General features: G+C 41.9%; 1 protein-coding gene across 5 annotated transcripts; it reads right to left on the bottom strand.

The window, feature by feature from the left end:
- Positions 1-2,562: 2,562 nt before the first annotated feature.
- GTF2H3 (general transcription factor IIH subunit 3) lies at positions 2,563-19,486 on the bottom strand. 5 transcript variants are annotated; one of them, XM_060785529.2, is made up of 14 exons: positions 19,214-19,423; positions 17,327-17,437; positions 17,067-17,146; positions 14,074-14,180; positions 12,852-13,006; positions 12,339-12,401; positions 12,026-12,055; positions 11,347-11,375; positions 11,178-11,252; positions 8,946-8,999; positions 8,285-8,353; positions 6,135-6,270; positions 6,005-6,041; positions 2,563-4,022 (listed from the first exon to the last, which is right to left on the bottom strand). In XM_060785529.2, the coding sequence occupies exons 4-14, from the start codon at positions 14,148-14,150 to the stop codon at positions 3,953-3,955; spliced, it is 795 nt and encodes a 264-aa protein (XP_060641512.1). In that variant the 5' UTR covers positions 14,151-14,180; positions 17,067-17,146; positions 17,327-17,437; positions 19,214-19,423; the 3' UTR covers positions 2,563-3,952. The 5 variants fall into 5 exon arrangements, with proteins under 5 accessions (XP_060641512.1, XP_060641510.1, XP_060641514.1 ...); XM_060785527.2 differs by lacking the exon at positions 17,327-17,437 and having other exon boundaries at positions 12,339-12,398; positions 19,387-19,486; XM_060785531.2 differs by lacking the exon at positions 17,327-17,437 and having other exon boundaries at positions 19,387-19,486.
- Positions 19,487-19,500: the final 14 nt, after the last annotated feature.

Below are 19,500 nucleotides of genomic sequence, written 5' to 3' on the forward strand. Positions count from 1 at the left end.
AGGTTATCCTCAGAGCTCGGGATGCTTGTTTGTTCTTAAGGTGAAAGGCACATGTCTGTGTTTTAGATGGGTTGGGGATCAGCTGGTTTTCCCTGTAATAGGCAGTAAGAGCACCTAGAGCTTTGGAGCGCTTCTGTTCAACCATCTCAAAGCTCCCTGCTTGAGCAGTAATGGCACGATCATCAGCATAGATGAAACTCTCTGTCCCTTCTGGCAGTGGCTGGTCATTTGTGTAAATGTTGAACATGGATGGAGCGAGCACGCTCCCCTGAGGCAGGCCGTTCTTCTGTTTCCGCCATCTGCTTCTCTGGCCCTGGAACTCAACAAAAAAGCTCCTGTTTTGTAGCAGGTTTCCTATGAGGCAGGTGGGGTGGCAGTCCTTTGTGATATTATACATTTTTTTCAGGAGGAGGCGGTGGTTCACAGAATCATAAGCCGCTGACAGGTCTATGAAGACAGCTCCTGTGATCTGCTGCCTTTCAAAGCCATCTTCTATGTGCTGAGTCAGGTTCAGCACTTGCGATGTGCAGCTTTTGCCTTTCCTGAAGCCAGCTTGCTGTGGAATCAGACAGGGGTCTATTTTTTCCATAATTCTATGCAAAATAAGTCTCTCCAGAACTTTGTAGAGGTGGCACAACAGGGAGATTGGTCTGTAGCTTTTTGGATCATTACGGTCTTTGCCTGGCTTCAAGATGGCGATGACTCTTCCTCCAGATTTTGGGGATCTGACAGGATGCAGTGCAGTTGTTCATCAGCTCCAGCAGCCAGCGCCTTATTTTTGGACCAAAGTTCTTGATTTGTTCCATCCGTAGATCATCCAGGCCAGCTGCTTTGCCATTCTTACATTTATTGAGAGCCATGTCCAATTCAGCAGATGTAAAGGGTTTGTGAAGGTTGTATTAATCTGGTATGACTTGTCTTTGATGAATCCATGTTGACTATTAGCGATGACCACATTCCTTTTAAGTGTTTACAGACCACTTCCTTAATGACCTTTTCCAGAATCTTGCCTGGTATTGACGTGAGGCTGACTGTATGGTAATTGTTTGGGTCATCCTTTACCCTCCAGATCTTTTAATTTCCACTTCCATGATACCTTACCACCGGCCACATTAGCCGAGACTGATGGCAGTCACAGGCAAAAACATCGGGAGAATAGGTTGAGCATAGCTACAGTACTGGCTTCTAGCCTATTTCTAAACCCAACCTCTATCCCTTATTACTAGAGATGGTCAAGATAGCCCCAAAAGAGACAATTATTTTTTAAGTTGGAAGCAACACATCTAATTTTCCAAGTCAGTCGTCGTTTGTGCATCACGCATACATCCTGCTCTTGGGTTAATAATATGAGATAACGTTTAGTAATTTGAACTGTTTCTAGTTGCAACTTTTAACTTTTTTGTTGTTTTATGAAATATTGTAAAGTGTGATCCAAGTGCCCCTGTTGTGTGTGATAAGATTCTGCAATTGCTCATGCTGTCCCCTTGTTTTGTGCCCAAAGTTCCCCAGGCAACCCCACTCTGCTGTCTGTCATCATCCATTAGGAATATGGAGTACTGTAATACAGAGCCCAAAGAGAGCTCTTAACTAGGTATACTACTACTAATAGTAGTAGTAGCGCAGTGGATTAAACTGCTAGCTGCAGGAAATCTGCTGACCAGAGGGTTAGCAATTCAAAGCTGCGAGTCAGGGTGAGATCCTGCCTGTCAGCTCTAGCTTCTGACAACCTCACAGTTAAAAAGCATGTAATGCGAGTAGATCAATAGGTACAGTCTCGGCAGGGAGGTAAAAGCGTGCCCCATGCAGACATGCTGGCAACACAGAGGGAGAAGTCTCTGGACAACAGGCTCCTTGGCATGGAAAAATGGAACAAGAGTACCACCCCATGGCCAGAGTTGAGCATTGCCTCTTGACACCGGAAATGGAATGGGAAGGCCTCTACCTCTGTGTATTGTATGTTGTTGTTACTGTGAAAAAAGGTATGGAATGTTTGCCTTATATATGTGAACTGTAATCCGCTCTGAGTCCCTCTGGAGAGATAAAGCGGAATATAGATAAAGTGTCTCATGGCCTTTCGTAAGGGCCTGAAGACGTGGCTCTTCGAGCAGGCTTTCAACTGAGTGCTATGTTACTGGAAATGACAACCGGAATGAATTTACGACGAGATTGATTATGATTCCATAATATGACGCAGCGGATTTTTAGTGTAATTTAAATGTTGTGTATTAGTGATGTTAGTTTGTTGTCCTGATTGCTTTGTAAAGTGTCTTTTTTGTATTGTACACCGCCACGAGTCGCCCTAGGGCTGAGAGTGGCGGTTAATAAATGCAAGAAATAAATAAATAAATAAATAAATAAATAAAAATAATATTACTACTACTAGAGCTGAGTTTATACAAAAGGGGAGCACTGGTTTGTTGTAGGTTTTTCGGGCTGTATGGCCATGTTCTAGAAGCATCTCTTGAGGAGCATCTCTTGTAGAGGTTAAGTAAAAAATGGCCAAAATATTTAATACACTTGCAGCTGCATGAAATATTATTTCCCTCCATTGTACACACCAAATTGTTTTCTTAGGAAGACTTTATTCAGGAAAAGTTACAAAACAATTGTTAAAACAACAGCATATCTCTGGCAAACTGTAAAAGGTTCAATGCAGCATACAGGTCAGTCAATAAATTATACAGTTTACAGAGCCCTGGCTTCTCCTGGATCATCAAATAGGACACAAATCTTCAGATTTGGGATCAGGAAGATAAAAAAAAGAAAAGGCATGGATGCCATTTTTAAAGGATAGACAGAAATCGCATTCTGATAATGTGAAGAGTCAGGATTCAAGGAAGTAAAATTACATGGCAAATGCTCCCTGATGGATATTCAGCAAAGAGGGACACCAGACTCTTCATGTCTGGCCTTCTCTTGTGCTTGGCAAAACACAGAAGAACTTGGAAATGTCACATTTGGACTGCAATTCTCAGAACCTAATGCTTGTACCAGCTGAGGAAGACTGAACATTGGAAATGTTACTCGTTTGTATACAAGCAGAAAGAAAGGTTAAATCAGGAGTAGTAAAACTTGCCAGTGTTAAGCCAGCATGGAAGACTGAACTCCTCTCAATTCTCAGAACTGATTAAATTTGCATTATGTTCGACAACAGATCGTTAATTGTGCCTGGAAAGGAAGTGCATAGCTGATTCTCCCTCTTAAAATTATCAAGGAGATATTAGAAGCAGAGTATCGAGAAGTATCTTAAGCCCTTCCACTGGAATTGGTTTCGCTTGCACAATTGCGTTGGCACAGGTTTTGGCTGAGGAAGCCAACCATCGAAAGGAGCCTAAGAGCCAGCCAATCCAGATGCAGCTATCACTTTTGAGAAGGGGAAACAGGAAGAACTTAGAGTCATTGCTAACCATAATTAAAAAGCTTAGCTCAAAGCAATCTAGAGCCCAATGTTTCTGCAGTCTTGAAATTGGGCTGTTTTCTCTATTAACACAAGAGGGGCTTCTGTAGGACCAGCCCCCAGGAGCCCTTTACAAAATACTAGATTTCTACTTAAATAAATGGGGCTTTCTTTTTGGAAGGAAGACATCATGGCTTAGATTATTTGACCTGTTCCAAATAGAGAAGTTGGTCCAAGGAAGTTCTCTTAGAGAAGCTTTACACCACATTCTTGGGGCTGGAGAATCTTGTCTTCATGCCTTCAATAGCTGCAGTTGTGGGTTTAAGGCAGTTGCAGTTTAATCATGACTATATAACACAAGCTCTAAACTTGTGCTATCCCCTGTTGCTTGAGTAGACTGGTGGCACCTGCCTTTATGCCGTTGTTCTGAAATGTTTAGCACTCTTTCTGTCTGTTGGAATACAGGTCTCTTCTTTTCAGACATCCTATAAACACCCCAGCTATGATCTCAGCTGGGAAATTGCACATCGAAAGAAACAGGCATGAGCGATGCTCTTATATGGCTAATTTCAGCTTCTTTTTCTTAGCTTTCATGACAGCTGGCAGTGAAATCTTGAAAGCGGTCCTAGAATGAGAGGAAAGAATAAATTAGAACTCCGATGAACCCATCCGATTAAGGCTGGGTATTCTTTATATCTACAGTAATAAAATAAAAATTTTGCACCTTTGAAATTGTAACCAAAAATGTAAATTCTATCTTGCAGACAATCTGCACACTTTGATTATTTTATCTACTTTACAGATACAAATATTAATTTGGAATACCACAACTCTGGTTACATCTCGTATAGATTACTGCAACACGCTCTACGTAGGGTTGCCTCTGAAGACTATTTGGAAGCTTCCATTGGTCCGACGAGTGGCAGCCAGGTTGCTCACCAGAGCGGTGTACAGGGAGCATACCACTCCCCTGTTGCATCAGCTCCACTGGCTGCCAGTCTGCTACCGAGCACAATTCAAAGTGCTGGCTTTAGCCTATAAAGCCCTCAACGGTTCCAGCCCAGCTTACTTGTCCAAACAGATCTCCTCCCATGAACCATCTCAGAGTTTAAGATCATTCAGGGAGGCCCTGTTCTCGGTCCTGCCTCCTTCCCAGGTGCAATTGGTGGGGATGAGAGACAGGGCCTTCTCAGTGGTGGCCCCTCGGCTGTGGAATTCCCTCCCCAGAGATATTAGATTAGCCCCCTCCCTCCTGACCTTCCGTGAAAGAGTAAAAACATGGCCCTTTGATCAAGCCTTTGGAGAAATTGTGCAGTAAACAGAAATAGAATTATGCGCAAAGACCATGAGAATGGCCCGGATTACGATTATGGTCAGGCGGTAAATGTTTTTAATGTATTTTATAATTTCATTTAAAAAGCTCATTTAATTGTATATTGTTTTTAATGGCATCAAATAGTTGCCTATGTGTAAAGTCTTGAGTCCCCTTCGGGGTTGAGAAAGGCAGGGTAGAAATGTCACAAATAAATAAATAAATAAATAAACAAACAAACAAACTCTATGACTGCCTACTCAGAAACAAGTTCCAATGAGTACAAAGGGGATAACTCCCCGAAAACCTGCACTGAATTGTAGGCTCACAAATTCCGATGAAGCTGTTGGAGGACAACAACAGACAATCGTGCAATGAGAGTATCAATACTTGTTTCATATAGAGAAGAAATTATAGGAATCGTTTGGGGTTTAGCCAAAGGGATTGTGAAAGACTAAAAGAGGGCTAAGCTCCATGCGCCGAGTGATGGAAAAAAGCTGTTATTCTTTCAACCAAGGGCACTGAAATCATATTCACCAACACTGGAATTTCTGCTAGCCCAGGCTTCTCTGAACATGTTTAACACACTTCTAAATGTGGGAGAATGAGCCTATTCCACCACACTTATTTGAAATATTTCCCATTATGTGAGCTAATTGAGGGGGGGGGGGGTTCTATACAATTTAGTGGTTATTTTCCTTTGGGATTCTTTGATCCACATATGTTTAATTTTATGAATGTTGTCAATCCAAGACCTAATTAATTTCTTGCTAAAGTTTTTTTTTCTTGTTTCCAATTCTCTCTATATATTGTAGAAAAAAATCAGAACTATTATAGTTAAACAAGACATGTAATGGAAGAAATAATAGGAAAAGAATTAAAGTGGGATAAAGACAGATTCATGTCTCTCACTATGGAGGCAAAGGAAGATAACAAGAATCGGACAGAAATCCTAAAATATACGACAGGCACAATACAAGCCACAATAGCCCGAGGATAGAGAGACAATACAAGATGGGATTTGAAACTTGGTGGGCTTATCTATCGGAATATATAATCAATTATTTCATTAACCAAAGGAAAAGCAAGTATATAAATAGTCATACATATGGCAAAAGTCTGATAATTGTCGGGTTGTATCAACTACAATAATAATAATAATAATAATAACAACAACAACAACACACTTCTAAATCTCTTCCTTTCAAGAATGGGCACTTGCTTTTTGTGTGGTTAAAACAGATCTCAAACAGACTGCCTCACTCTGAACTTTGAAATTTCTCGCAGACACTTACTCGCAAGTGGTGCAAATCGGACTGAAGTTGCAGAATACTGGAAAATAAAAAGAACAGATGCAGTGAGATGGTCAGCCTCGGGTTGCAGGAGCCAAGCAACACCCGAGCAAGCCACACAGGGAAGCCTTACTTGACAAACACACTGAGCAGACGTAACCAACTTCAATGAGATTCCTGTGGCAGAAGCAAGCTGCCCTGTAGTCCACATGAACACGGGGTGGGAGGATGAGTTGGGATCGTTGGTCGTGATCAGGGAGAAATACCCACTGTAGTTGAAAAAAAAGGGGGGGGGGGAAGAGGCAGGGAAGAAAATTATAATCTAGGAGAAAACTGCTAGAGTAGGCCAATGATGATCTACAGTAGATTAATAAGTTGTGTCACTTAGTTGTCTTGCAGGAATATAAAAAATAACTTTTCTTTTTGTGTTTGGCTGCCAGAGTCCCTGATGTGTAGTTCCTCAGGAAGGAATTTGTTCCTGTTCATGTAGGCCATCTGATTATACCGCTCACAAAGTACACTTGCCAACTACTCCACCTATGAGAACTTATTTACATCCATCTCTTAAGAACAGAGCTTTAAAACAAAACTTTTTGGGACAACAGAGATCCCACTCTATGAACATTACAAAATAAATGGCAGAAAGAAGGGCCACTCACAAAACAAACCAGAAAGGAAATAAAGAAGGAGGTCAAGAAAAGAAAAATGGAAAAATATAAAGAATTAGAAAGGAAATTTATCTGGAAATGGTACAGGACACCAGCTCAACTAGCAAATATGGGAACAGGACTAAGCCCAATGTGTTGGCACTGTAAAGTAGAGAAAGGCTGGTATGCACATATGTGGTGGGACTGTTTAAATGAGACAACTTTTTGGGATAAGTTAATTTTTAAAATGGGGAAACTTTTCAAAATAACAATCCAAGTCAATGTGGAATTTATGTTAATGGCAATTACAGGGAATAAAAACATTGCTGCAAAGAACCAAGACTTATTTAAAGCAATGATTTTAGCAGGAAAGGCAGTAATAGCCTGGGGATGGAGAGATGTATAACCCAAGAATGTATAACCCAAGAAGGTTCACAGGAGGACAAAACAGAAGAAATTAAAGAGAAATAGGCAATTTTTATGAAATGGGTAGAAGAAGGTGAAGCCAACATAGATATTGTACAAAGATTTAAAAGGTTGTGCTCGTGGTTAAAAATAAAGATATAGATATGGAGAGAAAAGTGGTGGGAGGGGTAGGGAAGGGTATTGGGAGGAGGTGGGAGAAAAAAAAATGTAATGTGAACAAATCTGTAAAGAATGTGAATAGAAAATATAGAAATATTTTATCATAATGTAAGCCTACAATAGACATTTATTATCTTTTCAAATATTTTGTTTTCAATTAAAAAAACAACAGAGAGCAACTCTGGGAAAAGAACAAAAAGATTAGGTAACTGGATTCATCCAGGTCTGCTTTGCCCAGGGCTCTGCTGCAACTGTGAGGCACACTGCGTCTGAACTGGGAAGTTTCGTTGAACTATCACAGCTTAGGACCACTGATATATTTTACTACACTAAAACAGCAAATTCAACCCATCTTTCCCAGAAAAACACCAGCATTGAAATCCGCAAGCATGTGGACAATTTCAACAGAAAGGAGGAAACCATGAAAACGAACAAAATCTGGCTACCAGTATTAAAAAAAAACCTCTAGAATCAGGACAGTAAATAAAGAGCAACACTCGTAATACAGGGGAATTTCAGACAGGAAACAATCAGGGCCAGCTAACATCTCCCAACAAAGGATTCCCCCCAGGCGGTAAGAAGCCACACCTTGAAACTGCAAGGCCATTCAATGCTAATCAGGGTGGCCAATTGCAACATTCACCATTTGCCTCCAACAGAGAAGAGTTCTTTCTCCCACCCTGGGCATTATTCCACAGATATATAAACCCCACTTGCCTACTTTCCAACAGACCTTACAACCTCTGAGGATGCCTGCCACAGATGTGGGCGAAACGTCAGGAGAGAATGCTTCTAGAATATAGCCAAACTTACAGCAACCCAGTGATTCTGGCCATGAAAGCCTTCGACAACACCAAAATTGTAAATCACTGGGTTAAGAAATCAACCCAGAATCAAAGCGTTTCAACATTCAACCAGCTAAGAAGGCAAAGTACACTTTTCAGAGTATCATGCGATTTGAAGGGACAGCTGCCGGTTCTATAGCATCTTGCAAAGATAGAGCAGTTTCAAATATCTGCAGGTGCCGAGGTTGCTGGAAAAATGCACTCACCAACAAATATTGCAGAAGTGATGGCTTATGTGGGACTTTCAAGTAAATACCCCCAGTGATATCACAAGCCTGAAAAACATGAGTATTATTCTTTATTTGAAATCAGAACTGAGCAGATTATGCTGTTATTTCAAAGTTCCTAGGCTTCATGGCAATGCAAATGAGGTAATAACTGTGAGGTGAAATGTGTGGTTTCCCTCTGAGAGCTCAAAGCCCCCAAAGTTTGTTTCAAAGCTTTATAAGCCATTAGAAGTATTGTGCACAAATAATGCAAGTCATACATTTGTAATGTTCACATTCATAGGGCTCTTCAGATCTTGCTACAATTTCTACTGTAGCTCCAGGAGCTGAGACTGAATCTACACTGCCATATAATCCAGCTCAAAGCAGATGGTCGAGATGTAGAAACTGAATTATATGGCAGTGTATATGGAGCCTGAGCAAAATGCTACCTCCACTGCAGTGTAATAATACCACCCAATTTCATGCATAAAAAACAGTAATCAACAGTTTTTGCTTCTTACTCCACACAATAATAATAATAATTGTATTAATAATAATAATAGTAATAAAAACAACAACTTGCCCCAAGGCGGAGTACAACCGGGTGAAAACAGATAAAATACTATTGTGATGGATAAGGAACAAACAGATACTATACCTGCTGCAAGAGCCCTGAATCAGACTCCAAAACACAGGCATCAATCAAAATATTCTGAAGAAAAAAACAACAACAAGCGGGGAAATTAAATTAATGGCATGAAAGGAAAAAGGGAAATTAGAGAAACAACTATTCCATTTCAGCAGATTAAATCCATGAATTCACATTTCTTTCAGTTTTCTCAAAGAATGATGTGAGAAATACGTAATGGCCAGAAAAAGAAGGCTTGCTATTATGTAGAGCCAACTAGGAGCCCTCCAGATTGTTTTGTGTCACAAATGCCATCAGTATCTGTCAATGGTTACAGGAGCAGTCAACAATGATTAAGGACACCAGCTTGTCTACCCTTGGATTTATATAAACAAGAATATATCAGATTCCAAGAATTTCACAGAAGCCCCTATTTGCAATTGGGACCAGGATGAGGGCTAGGGCTGGGGAAAAAGATGTCCCAGTGTTGTGTTAAACCACAGTTTAGCAGTATGAGATCATCGATTTTTAACATTTACACAAATGATCAGCCTCTACCAGAAGGGCTGTGGAACACCCTTCCCGTGGACATCAGACTGGCTCCCTCCCTGATGCTATTCCGCAGGAAATTAAAGACCTGGCTGTTCAAGAAGGCGTTCGAACAAGAAGTGCAATAATTGGTAATGACGACAGGAATGGAACAATGGAAAATGATACTGGATTGTGGTTCAAACGATGAGACGACATGAATGGCTGTTTGTATTATTGATATTGCTGATGTTTTTGATAATGATGTTTTTGGTTACTACTAGATTGATATTTTAGATTGTGTCCTGAATTTTGAACCTTGTTTTTCTATGTTGTACACCGCTGTGAGTCGCCCCTGGGCTGAGAACAGCGGTATATAAGCAAAGTAAATAAAAATAAATAAATAAGGGGCAGAGAGTTTCATCTATGCTGACGATCGTGCCATCACCACACAAGCAGGTAGCTTTGAATGTGGCTCTTAATGAGACATGTTGCATCATCACAGGATGCCTACGCCCTACACCACTGGAGAAATTACACTGCTTAGCCGGTATTGCACCACCTGATATCTTCCAGGAAGTAGCAGCCTGTAATGAAAGGACCAAAGCGTGGACATTTCTGGTCCATCCTCTGTATGGATATCAGCCAGCAAGCCAACATCTTAAATCAAGAATCAGCTTCCTAAGATCCACAGAGATACTCGCAGGAACATCTCAGCAAGTGAGAGTTCAAAAGTGGCAGGTTACAACCCAGAACCTCAATCAGTGGCCAGTACTGGGTGAGAGACTCTCCCTGGGCACACAGACGATTGGGTGACTTGGAAGGTGCGGAACAGACTGCACTCCGGCACCACGAGATGCAAAGTCAATCTTAAGAAATGGAGCTACCAAGTGAAGTCTGCTACATGCAAATGTGCAGAAGAGCAAACCACAGACCACTTACTACAATGCGACCTGAGCCCAGCCACATGTGACACCAGAGGCACGCCAAGTGGCCAGCTTCTGATCAAAGGAAATTTTGTATAATGCCAAATTTTTAACTCTGTTTGTAATTTTTTATACATTATGACTCTATTCTCAATTTGCTTCTGACAGAATGAATAAATAAATAAGTATGAGAACAAGCTGCAGAGAGTCTCTAACTCAGATCTTCCCCACCATTATCATGAGTTCAGATTTTTTTTCATTTTACAGTAACTGCTGTTGGCCAAATTATTAAAAGATCACAGTGGTTAATATTAATAATAGCTAAGGAAATAGGTCAACTTCAAATGATAGTTCAAAGAGTTGGGTTGTTTCATAGATAGGATGGACCAGTTTCTGTTGGGTTAGATGACATGGTAAAATACAGTTAACTTAAATAACAAGAAATGTTATTTCTTACCCACGTCCCCATACGGCTCGAGGTGGGGCACAACATAGTTAAAAACTCATCATCATCATAAAAGAATTCAGTCAAATACATGTATTAAAACATATTTCTATAAAATACACAAAAGAAGTGGAAGCTTCCAACCTCCTTCTCACAGTCTCACCAACATTTCATGGTTTGCTGTGGAGGAGGAAAACTGATGATATGAACTCTGATGCATGAAAACTGATCTCACAGTAAACCTATTACTATAATTTTGAAAACATCCTAACACTCTTTCTTTCTGTCTTACTTTTAATCTATAAATTCCAAGCTAAGAACAAACTACAGAAATGATACAAATTGTAAAATACTTTGCATCACCTGCTTCTGGGCCGCAAAGATGACATTCATAAAGTTCATATACTGCAGTGCACTGTCTTCAGCAGCTTTTATAACCTGGGAAAAGACATTGGCATCCTTCAGTGTCTAGATTCCCCCTCAGGAGAGGCTACCGGGCTTCAAGATCTATCAAGGAAATCAGAGAACTTACCAATATCCTGGATTTAATTTCCTGGCCAGCTACATATGGAATGTAAGGGGGGCAGGGGGGAAAGAAAAAAAATGTCACTACATCCAAGCCTAGTCATATATTACTTCCAAACATTCTGTTCACAAATGGTCTATGCAGACTTCATGCTTTGTTTTCCTTAACCACTGTTACCTGGTTTGTCCCAATACAACAATTTCTCAGTAGGAAAGGATTCGCATGCAGAAAATCTTAGATTTGATTCCCAGCATATGCATTTCAGAAAAAAATCAGGGAGCAAGCAAAGCTAAAGAGCCTTCTGTCTCTGGCCCTGAAGAGCCCCTGCCAATACAGGAAACACTGGCCTAAACAGACCAAGAATCTGAGCAAGCATAACCTCGCTATCTGTATTCCCCAAATTGTAGTTAAAGAATGGACACAAATCAGAGTATCAAACCATAACCTTAACATGCTTTAGAAATGTTTGTTCTTAGGCTCCACCATGACTAGATGTTACATCTGCAGGGGGCAAGCTATGAAGCTTTCTCAAATTTCATGAGTTTCAGGTCTAAAATTTCGATGCATCTTTAGAATCTTAACTAGGATTAATACATCACGGCTAGTGTGAACCACAGCTAAGGATATATCACCTTCATGTGTTTCTATTTCTAAAAGCAACACTTTTTGAAAGCATACATCATACCTGATTCCGTTTTGCTCACTCTGTGAATATCTAAGAGGTACAACATTCAGGAAATTATTTTGAAACTGTGTTGTGTCACCTCACAAGTTTTATCAGAGCAAAATAAATGGATTTATACAGATAACATTGAGGAACAGTTTGATTTGATTTATGAAAATGAGTAACATGTGGCATAGACAGATGGAATAATATCGACAGTAATATTGCTATACCAATTTCCTGTGACCTAGAGGCTAATCAATTAATAGTACCTTCAAAACAACAGAAAACAAAAAAAAAAAAACCTTGAAAAACACTGATTTCTAAAGGATACAGCACAATGCTTTCGCAAGGGATCCGGCTAGCAATGTTTCTGCCTGTTGCCATTCCAGTCCTGCTGCGTGAAAAAAAAAGTGTCTAAAGATCACAAATGTTTATGGCATTACATTTCCCAACTTGAATACTTTGCTCTTTCCATGTTATATCAAAATTAGCTATTTACACTGAGGGACACCAGTAACTACTTGCAATGGATTACTATCATCTGTGAAAAGACCAAGCCTGGCTGTTAGCTTCGGCTCAAAGAACAGACACCTTAATGAGAAAGGAGGAAGGATATGGATGTGTGTGTGATACGGTATCCTTTTGGATTTAGGGCCACAGGGCAACACTGCCCTTAATAGTAGCTGTCCACACTAAGGAAATGAATCCTACAAAACCCATGGAAGGCTTTTTAAGAACCTCTGCCACAAAGTACATTAAAACCCTAGTTTTCTTTGGCAGGGAAGTCAATAAAAGACACACAAAACACATAACGAAAGTGAATTGACCTAGAGGTTAATCTCACCGTTGATCATCAGATTCTTTATCTCCTCCGCAATTGCTTCATTTATAGTTGTTAATAACTCATACTTTCCATCCTTGCTACCATACATATTAGTTTCTCCAGCCTCATCAAAGATATCGATAACTGCCCAACGCTTTCCAGGATACAGGAAACGGCTAAGAGAAACAAAAGAAGATTCATTTGTGTGAAGCCTTAACATAATCATTGCAATTGATCCAAAGTGCTAGGCAACAGACCATCTTTCACAGAGAAAGGGATGCTGTGTACTTTTATTGCTGTTCATACTTTGCGTACATTTTTCAATTTTTTCTGCCCTTCAGTAAAAGAGGATTTTAAACTTCCTTATGTATTATGAATAAAAAGTAGGTTGATCCTTTCCTCTTGTCTTAGAATCAGAATCCTTACAGAAAGGAAGCATAGACATCAAGTACAATTGAATTCTTAAAGTCCTTCTAATAGCTGGTTGGAATAGGAACCGTCCTGGAAAGGAGGAGCCTAACTGAACTGATCTTTCAGCAACACTTATAGTACTTATTCCACACTTATTCCACCGGCTTCACATTACACAAAAAACACTAGTGTCAGTTGGTCTAATTATAAGCTTTATTACTAATATGTTTAATATTTAAGATATACAGGTAAAGAATCACACTTACATTATGTGCCAAAAGGGGGCTTGCTTTTGCCATCTTCTGAGGCTAAGGCTGCTTCTACACAGCCATTTAATCTGGAGCAGAATGTGGATTAAAAAGATCCAGTTCACTTCAGAGTGCCTACACAGACTCCCCAGGAACTGGCTGGAAGCTGAGACAGAGTCCAGAAAGATCCCCTTATTGCGGATCAATCTGATCCAAACAGTATTTTTTTTTCTACCACCTCCAGCGACAAATGCTGATAAGAAACAGCTTCTCGGCACTTGACTGCAGCAAGGCGAGGTAGAGGAACACACAGAGACCAAGTGTTCCCACAGGAAGCTCCAAGTAAGCACCAATATCTATGAATTGTTTGTAGGATGAAGGCAAAGACTAATCTTTCCTGGCAATCTACTTCCAGAAAGGACCTGGGCAAATCTCTCCAAACAATTCAAAAGGAAAGCAAGAGCAGGAAATTGAAACAAAGCTCACATTCAAAAGCAGAGATTGTTTATCCTCCTTCCTTTCACCTCCCTTCCATCTCCCCTCTCCCTGACCCTCCCCCAGATAATCTTAAAAAGCAGGAATACCTTTCATGTATATGACTGGCTATAACAGCAAGCTTGTTGTTGCGGTTCATAAATAAGTGTGAGTTTCCCAGCACCATGCTCGCATCAAGGCATTTTGACAATGTAAGCTGTATAGAGAAAGGGGGAAGGTGGAATTCTTAGAGCAGAGAAACGTCCAAGGAAGTGCAGTAAATCCATAGGTGTGTCATAAAAGCTCTAAGGATGTTTTCCCAATTCAAAGGAAATCTAAGCCCCAGCCTAATGCACACTGCCCCAAGTTCCCTGCAGGTATATAATATCATCTGCTCATTTCAAGATAGTATTATTATTATTATTATTATTATTATTATTATTATCTACCCTCTCTCCCTGGAGGGACTTAGGGCAGCTTCCAAAAACGAAAAATAGCAAACATTCAATGTCATGTACAAACAACATATTGCCATATGCTGCATGGCAATGATGGGGCTATACCACATATACACATACTCCACTTAACCACAGCCATGTTTGTGGGTTGGACACAATGCTCTGAGGCCCTGCAAGTTAGTGATGCTTTTGCAAAGAAATGGCCTTTTCATGCTTAGCAATGGTACAGTCAGTCCTCCATACCCACAGATGCCATCATCCACAGTTTGAAAATTTCACACACATATACCCCCAAATAATCCAAAAAGCAATTCTTTCTTTTCCCATTTTAGATAAGACCTTTTTATTATACTCTCGAATATAACAGGACTTGAGCATCCGTGGAAAGTGGCAGCAAACCAGTGCCTGGCTGCAGTGATAAGCTGGATGAGGGCAAACAGGTTGAAATTGAATCCTGATAACACAGAGGTCCTCCAGGTCAGTCGCTTGGCCGAACGGGGTATAGGGTGGCAACCTGTGTTTGACGGGGTTACACTCCCCTTGAAGACACAGGTCCACAGTTTGGGGGTCCTCCTGGATTCAGTGCTGACGCTTAATGCTCAGGTGTCAGCAGTGGCTGGGAGGGCCTTTGCACAGTTAAAACTTGTGCACCAGCTGTGACTATACCTCGAGAAATCTGACTTGACCATGGTGGTCCATGCCTTAGTTACCTCAAGATTAGACTACTGTAATGCACTCTACGTTGGGCTGCCCTTGAAGACAGGTCAGAAACTACAGCTGGTGCAAAGGTCAGCGGCCATATTCTTAACTGGAGCAAGTTTCAGGGAGCTGTCAACCCTCTTGCTTAAACAGCTCCACTGGCTGTCAATAAGTTTCTGGTCCCAATTCAAGGTGCAGGTTATTACCTATAAAGCTCTAAACCAGGGGTCCTCAAACTAAGGACCGGGGGCCAGATGCGGCCCTCCAAGGTCATTTACCCGGCCATCGCTCAGGGTCAACCTAAGTCTGAAATGGCTTGAAAGCACACAACAACAACAATTCTATCTCATCAGCCAAAAGCAGGCCCACACTTCCCATCGAAATACTAATAAGTTTATATTTGTTAAAATTGTTCTTCATTTTAATTATTGTTTTGTTTTTAAGTGGGTTTTTTTTTTTGCACTACAAAGAGGGAGGGAAGGAAAGAAGGGGGGGAAAAGACAAAAGGATGGAAGGGAAGGAGAAAGAAGGAGGGGAGGAGGAAGGAAAGAGAGAAGGAAGGATTGGATGGTGTGAGAGAGGAGGGCCTGAGAAAAGATGCCAAGGGGACGCATATCTGCCCTAGCATCACCTAGAACAGGGGTCCTCTAACTAAGGCCCGAGGGCCGGATCCGGCCCTCCAAGGTCATTTGCCTGGCCCTCGCTCAGAGTCAACCTAAGTCTGAAACGACTTGAAAGCACACAACAACAACAGCAACGACAATAATCCTATCTCATCAGCCAAAAGTAGGCCCACACTTCCCATTGAAAGACTAATACGTTTGTATTTGTTAAAATTGTTCTTCATTTTAATTATTGTATTGTGTTTACGTGTTTTTGCACTACAAATAAGATCTGTGCAGTGTGCATAGGAATTCATTCATATATATTTTTCAAATTATAATCCGGCCCTCCAACAGTTTGAGGGGCTGTGACCTGGCCCTCTGTTTAAAAAGTTTGAGGACCCCTGCTCTAAACGGTTCAGGACCTGCCTATCTGTGCGACCCCCTCCTCCTTTATGAGCCCACACAATCCTTAAAATCTTCCAGGGATGCTCTTCTCTCGCTCTGGCCCCCGTCTCAGGCACGGCTGGTGGGGACGGGAGAGAGGGTATTCTCGGTGGTGGCCTCTCGTCTCTGGAACTCCCTCCCTAGGGAGATTAGGCTGGCACCCTACCTAGCCACATTCCGCAAGGAATTAAAGACGTGGATGTTTCGTCGTGCTTTCGAGTGACGACTCCAATGACATACGACCTGTATCGTGATCTGAATTATCATTCAATCTGAACTCCTATACTACATTACTAGATATATCCTTAAGTTAAGTTGAATGGATCTTGTTAAATTGCTCAGCTTCCATGTTATTTCCTATGCTATTATATGTTGCTATCCACCTTATTGAACCACTTTATCCTTTAATCCAGCTTGCATAGTGGTCTTTGCCACCCCACCTCCAAAATTAGTCTGCTGTTACTCTTGATGCTTGTTATTATTGTTACGCTGTTTTGCTGTTTTATGCTGTTTTGATTTGTTATTGCTTTGCTTTTAATTGTATTTTGCCTTGGGCTTGGCTCCATGTAAGCCGCCCCGAGTCCCTTTGGGGAGATGGAGGCCGGGTAGAAAAATAAAGTTCTTCTTCTTCAAACAGGCTCCTGGAACCAAACCCCAGTGAATACTAAGAACCTACTGGAATCCATAGACTGAACTCAGGCAATGGGTATTCAAGTGAAAGGTGGTTTCTTTGATTTCACTGAAACATATTTCCAAATAAGTACACTTAAGATTGCATAATTACTAATTACTTGAAAATGAAGCACAAGTCTAAGTAAATTTGTTCAGAATCTGAGCTGGAATCCAGTCCGGCTGATAACATATGTAAGAGATCGCAAGCGAAACAGGCCACCTTACCTTTGATCCTCTCAACGCCTGCTTTCCCCACCAGATCGGATTAGCGTCCACTACTATGACTAAGAGATTCAGCTCATCATCTAGAAAAATAAGATAAAAAGCATCACCCAACAGTGTGGTCATTTCAGCCTATTACTGTCTGTTCTATAGACAGATCACCAGTTACAATCCCCACGTCCCATTGGTTTAGCTGTCTAGAGGCAGAAGGCTCTCACTCATGCAAACACAAGTAAAAAGGAGGACCAACCAAGACTGTGTACCTGTTCATTGAGAACTGTTTCCCGCACCTTACTCATAAGGATAGGGTGGCAGCTTTAGGAGTCCCATCTGTCTTCCCCAAATGCAGAAACGAAAGTCCAGAAAAACACCATCTCAAAAGAAAGAATTTAGACATTTCTTCTAGAAAGTCTGCCCAACTGCAATTATTATTGTGAATAGTTTGCCTTTATACAGCCTGAACTTTACAGCTGGGAGGGGATTTCTGTCACTCCTCTGCGTTCCAAGTCAATGTAGCAGAAAAGACACACATCTGTGTGTGTGTGTGTGTTTGCACCACAAAGGGTCCTTCGTGGCTTGATGGATCTGGACCAAACCTGGCACACAGACTCTAAATAATTGAGGGGTTTGAACTAAACCCCCTCCACCTCTTTTGGGCCCAAAGCAGAGGGAAAGAAAAGGAACAAAGCGGATGGGCTGCTGCTAGGTGAAGTGGTCTTCTATGATACCACTGGGAAACAAAGAGGGTGAAGTGTTGTTAAGTGACATATGTATCATACTCGGCCATGAGTGATAGTCCATGGTGTATTGAGAATGGAGGAAAAAAGGAAGGGGGGAAAGAAAGAGAAGGGAGGGAAAGAAGAAAGGAAGGGAAAGGAGGTATGAGGTGAGGGAAGAAAGAAAAAGAATGGAAGAGAAGGGAAGGGAGAAGGAAGAGAGGGTGGGGAAGAAAGGAAAAGAGGTATGAAGGGAAGGAAGGGAAGAGAAAGGAAGGGAGATGGAAGAGAGGGAAGGAACGTGAAGGGGAAAAGGTATGAGGAGAGGGAAGAAAGAGAAAGAAGGGTAGAGAAAGGAAAGGAGAACTGAGGGAGAAGAGATAGGAGGAAGGAAGAGAAAGGAAAAGAAGTATGAGGAGAATGAAGGGAAGAGAAAGGGAGAAGGATGAGTGGGAAAAGAAGAAAGAAAAAGGAGGAAGGGAAGGAAGGAAGAGAAAGGAAAGGAGATATGAGGGGAAGGATGGGAAGAGAAAGAAGGGATGAGAAAAGAAGGGGGATGGAAGAGAGGGAGGGAATGTAAAGGGGAAAGGTAAGGAGAGGGAAGAAAGAGAAAGAAGGGTAGAGAAAGGAAGGGAGACGTACGAGAGCAAGGAGAAGAAAGAGAAAGGAGGAGGAAGGAAGAGGAAGGAAGGGAAGAGAAAGAAGTGATGAGAAAGGGAGAAGGAAGAAAGGGAGAAGAAGAACGAAAAAGGAAGGGGGAAGGAAGAGAAAAGGGGTATGAGGGGAAGGAAGGGAAGGGAAAGGAAAGGGGATGGAAGAGAGGGAGAAGAAAGAAAAAGGAGGGGGAAGGAAGAGAAGGGAAGTGAAGTATGAGGGGAAGGAAGGAAAGAGAAAGAAGGGATGAGAAAGGAAGGGGATGGAAGAGAGGGAGAAGAAGAAAGAGAAGAGGGGGAGGAAGGGAAGTGAAGTATGAGGAGAAGGAAGGAAAGAGAAAGAAGGGATGAGAAAGGAAGGGGATGGAAGAGAGGGAGAAGAAGAAAGAGAATGGAGGGGGAAGAAGAAAAAGGACGTATGAGGGGAAGGCAGGGAAGAAGGGAAGAAAAAGGAAGGGAGGAGGAGGAAATTGTAAAGAGGAAACGGTATGAGGGAGGAAGGAAGTAAGGAAGGAGAGGGAGGAAAAAAGAAGAGGGGGAAGATGTGTGAAGGAAAGCTAGGGAGGAAGGAAAAGAAAGAAGAAAAAAGGAAGTGTAAGGTTCCCAGTGCAAAGTCTGTCACATCATCTGCACTGCCCGAGAATGCAGTTTGAATCTGCGTGAGTCAGTGTTCACTCCTAAAATGCAGTTGCACTGCATTGAGCTGCTTGGCAGGAGTCTACGCGGCCTCTCCAGCGCAGTTCCAAACCGAAGAACAACCGCACGGATCTGTTTCCAGTACCTAAGGAACACTCTGCACGTGCTTAGGAGCAGTCGCGTCGAAGAGCCACGGCTTTGTTTGAAACCGAGGGAAGCAGGCAAACAAGAAAGGAGCCCGGATTGGAAGGCCGAAGCCACTCCGTTGGTAGAGCAGCCCGAGGGGAGGAGAGACCGCCGCATTGCCCTCAGACTCACCGCCACTCATTGCTCTCGGCAGCAGGAAGGAGCGCAGTGGTCCCCCCGTCGCAGGGGAGTGACGTCTTTGGCCGCCGCGCGGCTCCCCGCCCGGTCCCGCCCTCGCTTGATTCC

This window comes from Anolis sagrei, chromosome X, assembly GCF_037176765.1.
Source record: "Anolis sagrei isolate rAnoSag1 chromosome X, rAnoSag1.mat, whole genome shotgun sequence".
Taxonomy (NCBI): Eukaryota; Metazoa; Chordata; class Lepidosauria; order Squamata; family Dactyloidae; genus Anolis; species Anolis sagrei.